The sequence below is a fragment of the Oryza sativa genome, chromosome 1 (genome assembly GCF_034140825.1).
Source record: "Oryza sativa Japonica Group chromosome 1, ASM3414082v1".
NCBI lineage: Eukaryota > Viridiplantae > Streptophyta > Magnoliopsida > Poales > Poaceae > Oryza > Oryza sativa.
In genome coordinates, this window is record NC_089035.1 from 41,268,511 (window position 1) to 41,276,757 (window position 8,247).

An 8,247-nucleotide genomic window follows, 5' to 3' on the forward strand; every position below is an offset into this window, starting at 1 on the left:
TGCGGTGAGCGTGGATCGAACACGCGACCTTCAGATCTTCAGTCTGACGCTCTCCCAACTGAGCTATCCCCGCTTGATGTAATAATTTTCAAACCTCATTACTACTAAAAATCAATATGGGCAATTGGGACTTGGGAGACATCAAATTCTAAACCACTTAATATCATGTTTAGTACAGTTTTCATATTTTTAAAATTTAAAATTAGTAAGTTAAATTATAGTTATCTGACATTTTATATTTTCTATAAAGTATGAAGAAAATGATATATCCAAATGCTATCAATGTAATCATAATTCGCGATCATGGACTTTTGGAGAAAAAAAATCTGGAGTTGTGCCAATAAAAAATATCGCCTCTTGATCTAATACATGAATGTGGAAATAACATTTGATGGTGCCTTTGGAGAAGATTAAATATGATTATATAATTGAAGATTTCATTTTAACAGTTTCTCAAAAGGACTTTTTTTTTTCCAAGTCCAATATGAGGTCCATTTATCGCTTGAGTACTGCATTTACTCTTTTTGATTACATAATAATTGATAAAATTCTAAATATTGTAAGAAATAGCACGTATTAAAGTTATATATATATATATAGTTATATTAAATAAAAATATGTCTTGCTTATATTATTGTTTTTTTTAAAAATAAGGGGCTTTAACACTGTGATCAGCGCTCTAACACTGTGTGCAATACCGTCGGTCGGCCATCGGCCCATCACTGCGACGAGGGACTGCTGCTTTCGGAAGAGTAGATGGGCTGGCGATCTTCGCCCTTCAATCCAGCGGCTTGCGTGAGTTTGTGTCACTGTCACAAACATTATCCCATGAAAAAAGAGTCAATTTTGACTTACTCAAGTACTCCGTATTGGCCAAATCTAATTCAAGTTGACTTATTCAAGTATTGGCCAAATCTAATTCGCATCCTTAAACCGCGATACCAGATATAAAACCGGCATATGTTAACATCGGTTCATTCTATCTTCTCTAGAGTCTGAGACAACAGTTTTATCTAGGGGCCTAATGCGGTACACTGATATGGCCTTCATCTCGTGAAGGCTAGTGCAATTACAGTAAGCAAAGATAAACAAAGAAAAACAATGTACCCACATGTCAGCAATTTCAACCACCTAGGCGGTGAGTAGTGCAAACACAATGGAATCAAAATGGACTTCTTTTTTTCCTTATCTCATCCATTTCACTTCACCCAGGACTTTGGATACATGAAACATCTGTGCAAGCCCAGGAACAACACAAGCACCAAATCTTCTGCAGCCTTGCAAACAGTGCAGCACACAGGCAGGGGAATCCATCCATCCATCTGGATTGGGGCTCTGAATGTTGTGATATAACCTTACATATTTTTTGCCCGTCATAAATCATCAACTTACTAGTACTACTCTCTCCGTTTTTTATTAGATGACGCCGTTGACTTTTTCTTACATGTTTGACCATTCGTCTTATTCAAAAATTTTATGCAAATGTATAAGATATAAATCACACTTAAAGTACTATGAATGATAAAACAACTCATAACAAAATAAATTATAATTACGTAAATTTTTTGAATAAGACGAAGGGTCAAACATGTGAGAAAAAGTCAACGGCGTCATCTATTAAAAAACGGAGGTAGCACTTAAGTATATGATACAACACCTTCATCGCCTATAGGTACCAGTTGTCTAATACTACTACAGCAACAACAACATAAAAACCAAGGGAATGTCACTGGCAAGGGCGCAGGGCAGGCAGGGCACATCGTCTCAAAAAGAAGCAAAGGTAGTAGGAGGAAGGAAGAAAGGAGGCTTTACATTTAACGGATTGGCTTGGTTTTCTTTTACTGATCATCATCAGTCTCTCATCTGATCTTCTGAAGAATGTGCTGTGCGCACAAACAAGCGAGGACAGCAGCAACTATGTATGGTGGGTGGGTGCATCTGACCTACCATGGCTTCAGGTCACCCACCGGGCCCTGGGTCCAGTTCAGCACCTTCTGCCCCGGGTCCAGGTACACGCTCTTCGGGTGTGGAAGCTTCCGTCCCAGCCCGTTGAGTATCTGGTGGAAGGCGTCACCTGGCTGGGCGGGCTGCGGGAACAGCATGGCCTGCTTCATCGACGGGTTCGCTAGCAGCCTCTGCTTCCGCAGGATCACATCCATTGGTATCGATGTCAGGATGGTGTCCAGCTTTGGGACGTCGTCCTCCGCCACAAATACACCGATCTCATCCCACGGGATCGCGTCCGCAAAAGGTAGGACAATGTCGTCTGCAATGATCACTGGAATGCAGCCGAACACAACGGCTTCAACCAACCGGGGGCTCCACGGAGCCCAGCCTAGAGGGCACAAGCAGAAGATGGAACGCTGCATGTCCTCGTAGTAGGTTGGTGGGTGGTCTGTGGAGATGTCAAAAAGAGGATTGTTCTTGAAGTTCTCCCACACCGATGCACGGGCACCTCTGCATTGCATAAAGCAGGTTCATCAAGACTTTTGGGTTACAATAATTCATCAACAATGCTTATGAGGAAGCATCGAGTGATTGCATGTTCTTGGTGCTCACCTTGCATAGTAACCACCCTCAGGATCATTTGCGGTATCATAGAATAAACCACGGAAATAGACAAAGATTGATCGAGGTGTCTCTGGGGGAACAAGGTGAGTTTTCATCTTCTGAGGAGGAGCATATGGTGGGATTGTGATGGACCCTTCCTTGAGGCAGACATGATCCTTCTGCCCAAAAGTCTGGACCAGCGTCGCACGGCGAAGCAATGGCAGGATTCCCCGCTCAATGGCCTTCTCTTCCTGAATCATGGAAAAACCAAATGCAAATAAGATCCCATGGTTGAACATGTAAAAGGGTAACAATTGGTACATTGGAGCTGAATGATTTCGTTGTATTGAGTATGTAGATGAGGCTCATCGTATGTTTCCATGATTTGATATACAATAGTTCAAGGTTAATGATTCCTTGATTTACCTGATAATGGAAGCATGCTCCGAAATCATGTGGCACAACAAAGAAATGGTCTGCCCCATCTGTCCTGTTCCAATAGGGCCAATGCGAGGAAATGAACTGAATTGCACTTCTCATAATCCTTGGAGACTTGAAGGGCAAGGGATGACCCCATGGAGTAAGATCGCACGTCGTGTATACTGGAGTATAGAACCAATCAGCTTCCTCCGGATTTAAAGTCCGGATCGCACTTGACAAGAGGAATCGATGCATGAAAATCTCTGCAGCAAACATGTGGCTGAGGCATCTGGAATCTTTTGCCACCATCTTCTTGTTGTATTTAGTGGGCAACTCGTAGACATACACCTTAAGCCTCCCGACAGGGTCATCTTCCAGCACATCACCCGCACTCCCTAAGATATGGTCATATGTACAATGAAAAAGTGAGAATTATGTAGTGTCCTAGCAGCCACCATAATTTGACAGGCCTAACAGCTTCCCATAAGTTTCTCTTTTTGGTAAGCAAATCATAAGTCAAACTGCGGCAATTAGTTATGGAGTGGATAAGACTTAGGAGTAGCTTGCCAACCAGAGTTTTTTTAGTACTACTAGTATGTTATTATTGCATAAAAATGACTCAAAAAATCGTTAAAAAAATGACATAAAAAAGGAATGCAAGAATGCGAAAGCACATGTCAATTCTATTTGAGAAACTCATCAGATCCAGTAGATTGACCGAGTATGATAGTCGTCGGTATAGTTCAGTAATTTCAGCCACTTGCTTATATATCAACTAATACTACATTGATTCACATGCTTACTGTTCACCTCATTATGCATCGAGTTTTGACCGGAGTAATTGAGAAAGAATCGAGCTTGAGCTACACTCAACCACACATCACACTCACACATGAGCATAAATTATTCCATGGCAACTGAATCGAGGCCGCGGAACATGGAACGCGGAACGATCGCGTAGAGGCTAAACCAAAGATGTTGGATAACACATGAATCTACTACTAGCAGAGGTGGCTGCGTGTTGGGCATGAAGTAAGTAGCTAGTAGCAGACTCTCCCGGTCCCCGGGGAAGTTTATATTAACTGGAAATTGGACCTAGAACAAATAGTGCTACGATTAACAGTTGATATCCAAGCAACAGCAGATCCCCTTGTCCCCAAGGTCGCGGGAGGCAAGTGATTATCTGCAAGATACGCCCTAAATTAAACTGCTCGCTTCACTCAATCCCCACAACAGATTGGTCAGATTCCAGCCATCAGAATGCAGCAGCAACCACGGATCAAATGCACCGACACAAACATTGCGAAAAGCACGCATCGAGCAACGGAGCAAGCAATCAACCATCGCCAAAAAAAAGAAGAAAAAGAAAAAGAAATCGCTACTTGAACCGCTCGCGAGCGCGTGCGGTGCGTACCTTCGATCCTCTCGGTGTCCTGGCCCCTGGCAACGTCCTCCAAGGCGGTGGCGGCCAGAAGCAGCGCGAGCGCCACGGCCGCCGAAGACAGCCGCATCGCCATGGCTCCCCCCACCTCTCCTCCCTTCCAACCACCGACCTCGACGAAACCCCCAAGAAGGATGCTGGATGCGGCTGGCCAATCGAGGAGGAGGAGGAGGAAGGAGAGGAACACGGGGAGGGGAGAGGAGGGAGGCGAGCTCGCGAGGATGATGATGGCGGTGGCCGGTGGCTGGAAGCTGGGCTGCGGGGTGTCGCTGCCAAATGATGAGCTGTCTCGCGAGCTAGGTTGGTGACGGGTTCACCTCACCGCGTCTTCTTCTCTTTCCTCCGTATTTGTACGGCGTAGCTATACGGTACCTATACGTACATGAGGTGAAGGTGGCGCGTTCGTAGGAGTATCCGGTAAATCCTTACTCCCTCCGTCCCAAAAAAATCAATTAGTATTTAATGGTACGTTTTATGTACAACGAATCTGGACAGGAGTATGTCTAGATACGTTGTACTAGAAAACGTCTATCGGTTAAGTATTTTTTATGGAGAAAATAGTTCCTTACCTTAGCTCGGGGAAATGTGTGCATTTTTTTTATTTCATAGACCAAAAATCTTATCTACTACTCTCTCCGTTTCATATCATAAGTCGGTTAGCTTTTTTCTAAGTTTGACTAAATTTATAGGAAAATCTAGCAACATCTAAAATATTAAATTAGTTTCTTATGTTTTTTTTATGTTAAAAATACTACTATACTTTTCTATAAACTTGATAAGCTTGATAAGTAAAAAAACAGTCTAATAGAACAGTTGGTATTTATTATAGATATACTAGTTGAGTCAGACATGGGTTGTATGTGGTTGTCGTACATATAGCCATTTCGTAATCCATGAATAGTTGAGTATACTGTGCGTGCAAAAAGTTATGCGGACTAATTCGTGCTCTAGAGTTGTTCGTTAAGTACATACTTATCCCCGCAAAAGAAATGATTAACTAATGTAGCGTTTAAAAAGATTATTCACTAGAATGTTGATATAAATTACATGTAGGAATAAATTAAACATCTCAGTATAACTAGCAAGTAATTTTGAACAAATGGGTCTAAACCAAGGGGAATCCCACCTACCAGATCCATGGAAACCCCTGAGTTCCCCCTTCAAATTTTCCGCCATAGTTGACAAGATAAGAGGTGCGAAAGGTCTCTTAATAATATTTTAACATAGTTTAATATTGAGATGATGTGTTTATACTGGTGTTTAATATTGAGATGATGTGTTTATACTGGTGTGCTCAGTATCTTGAGTCTCCTCCCCTATCTAAACTATAATAAAATAAAGTTTTTTTTATAGAAAAACCATTTTTTATAATAATATCACGAATAAGCCGAAAACAACGTGCCATTTTATACTCCAAAACAGATTTTTGCATCACCGATGTTTGGATAACTGCATACCGGGTCCGCAGGTACTAGGAAAAAAAATCCTAACAGAATTACAGATGTTTGGATAATTGCAATTATGCATGCACCCGTCAACATCGGGAGGCCCTGATACGCGATCAGCCGCGCCCCCCGCGCGGTCAGTCGCCCCCCCTCTAGTCTCTTCTCTTCTCTGTATCTGCGTTCGTTTGTGTGATATAGGGTGAGAAAACACTTCGTTTTTCACGCGCATGTTTCTCAAACTACTAAATGGTGCGTTTTTTACAAAAATTTTCTATAGGAAAGTTGTTTTAAAAAGTCATGCTAATTCATTTTTGAAATTTAAAATAGTTAATACTCAACTAATCATGCGCTAATGGCTCACCTCGTTTCGTATCTTCCCAATCTCCCCAATCTCCTTCTCCTCAAACACACCCCTACTATACTTATGTATATGCTACATATACACACGTATATACATATGTATATATGTGTGTATATATATTTATGAATATTTTTTAATATATAAAAATATATACACATATACGAACTTTGTATACATACGTATTAGAAAAATAAAAAAACAAGAAATTGTATCACGTATACAAAGTTTGCATACACGTATACAAACTTTGCATACGTATGAATACAAAATTTGTATTCATACATCTAAAAAACCAAAAAAAAACAGAAGAGAAAAAAAAAGAAAAACCAATCTGAACAGAAACCAAAAAAAAGGAAAAAAAACAACCAACCGAACAGAAACGGAAAACACGGAAAAAGAAAAAAAACAGAAAAGTCGGTCTCCCGCGCGGCGCGTCCGCCGTCCCCTCTCCGCGTGCGACTGATCACCCAATAGCCTTCTCGGTCAACATCTCGCCCTGACGTGAAAGCTGGGTCCTTCGTGTGAAATGTGAATGCTCTCATGGCGTCCAAGTAATCAGGCACAGGACCGTCGGCTGGTGAGGAAGAGAACAAAACTTCCGTTAGGCACATCAAACCAAACTAAACCAAACCAAACCAAACCAAACATTACAAATTACGATCAATCAGCCCGGAATACGCGGAAGCAAATTGTACAAGGACTCACATTTTAAAAGATGAAAATTAAATGCGAGTCCTTGATTTGTTCTTGCTGATCATTTGTCTTTTCTTGTCTTGAACAGTTACCTACATTGCTTTCACCCTAAGATGTGGATCTTCCCCCATTTCAATACTTTTTAGAAGAAAAAAAAATCTCTGATCATCTTCTGTCCTCAAAATTGTAACCTGCTCCCTACTTTTGCTTTAAATCAACATATAAATATTATCTCTTTTTTTTTCCCTGTTCCAACGAAGGCAATCTATTTAAGAGACTGTCGGTGGAAGGTCTTGGCCATTTTCTAGCGTTGCTTCTCTCGCAATTCATGCAAACTTTTACTTAGCTCCATGTTGGATCCTCGCCCATTTCGTCGGTTGCAGTTAGGTCACAGCAGCAATGAGTTTTTGTACTTTGACTCCAGTGAGCATATGTACACACATTGCCAAACTCTGATCTTGTATTTAATTTTGTTTCGATGATACTACCTCCGTCCCAAAATAAATGCAGCCATAGATATCCGTGTTTAGCGCTTTGACCATACATCTTATTTGAAAAATTTATAAAAAAATATTAAAACAATTAGTCACACATAAAGTACTATTCATATTTTATCATCTAATAACAATAAAAATATTAATCATAATATTTTTTTAAATAAGACGAACGGTCAAACGTTGAATATGAACAATGCTAAAACTGCACTTATTTTGGGACGGAGGGAGTAAATAAAACACTACATGGTTACTGGTGACATATGCAAAGCAAAAAAAGCATGGCTTAATTTTGTTTTGATTAGTGGGCTGCTTGATGTTAAGGATGGATAAACTTCACCAAACGGTTGTTCTTATTTATTTAGAAATTTGTTGGTTACTAAAGTGGCAGACACCAAAAGGGTCATATTTTTTAAAAATAAATAAATAAATCAATTATACTTAGGTTACTGACATTGCAGCAGCTGCGATGTTTGTGTAGCAGGTGAAACGCCGCGATCAGTGCTAACGAAAGTTATATTGGTTTTTTCAACATCTGAGTGGTCTAATGGGGCCAAATAATGAAAAAAGGCATTCTGATGTTGGCTCCAAATTTCATTTTCAGACACCAAGACTCAACAGAAAATCTTCAGGTTGATGCAGGAACACAGAAGCCAACACATTGGAAGCTACATTCCTTCAGGAATCAGCAACAATTAGTACCCAAATCAACACATTAGACTAAGATTGACTGCAGCCACATGCCTAACTAGTACCCAACTCAGCTAGCCTCACCAATCATCTTTACCTGAACTATCTATCAGGGAAATTCAAGGATGAAAAATTGTGTAAATTCAGGGAGAT

The 8,247-nt window shown here is 40.6% G+C and overlaps 1 protein-coding gene and 1 non-coding gene across 2 annotated transcripts; both read right to left on the bottom strand.

The window, feature by feature from the left end:
• Positions 1 to 73, bottom strand: TRNAF-GAA (transfer RNA phenylalanine (anticodon GAA)). Its single transcript has one exon. It is a non-coding gene; the product is annotated as a tRNA-Phe (tRNA).
• Positions 74 to 1,546: 1,473 nt separating this feature from the next.
• LOC4327242 (probable glucuronosyltransferase Os01g0926600) lies at positions 1,547 to 4,664 on the bottom strand. Its single transcript, NM_001409060.1, has 4 exons — positions 4,385 to 4,664; positions 2,977 to 3,365; positions 2,560 to 2,801; positions 1,547 to 2,457 (listed from the first exon to the last, which is right to left on the bottom strand). Exons 1-4 carry the CDS (start codon positions 4,485 to 4,487, stop codon positions 1,944 to 1,946), a joined length of 1,248 nt encoding a protein of 415 aa, NP_001395989.1. The 5' UTR covers positions 4,488 to 4,664; the 3' UTR covers positions 1,547 to 1,943.
• Positions 4,665 to 8,247: the final 3,583 nt, after the last annotated feature.

Excerpts from the sequence above, each read along its gene's own strand:
- LOC4327242 (NM_001409060.1), bottom strand. The coding sequence starts at position 4,487 with ATGGCGATGCGGCTGTCTTCGGCGGCCGTGGCGCTCGCGCTGCTTCTG. Across the intron at positions 2,802-2,976 it reads GAGCATGCTTCCATTATCAG|GAAGAGAAGGCCATTGAGCG; the intron begins GTAAATCAAGGA and ends TCCATGATTCAG. Across the intron at positions 2,458-2,559 it reads GAGGGTGGTTACTATGCAAG|AGGTGCCCGTGCATCGGTGT; the intron begins GTGAGCACCAAG and ends TATGCAATGCAG.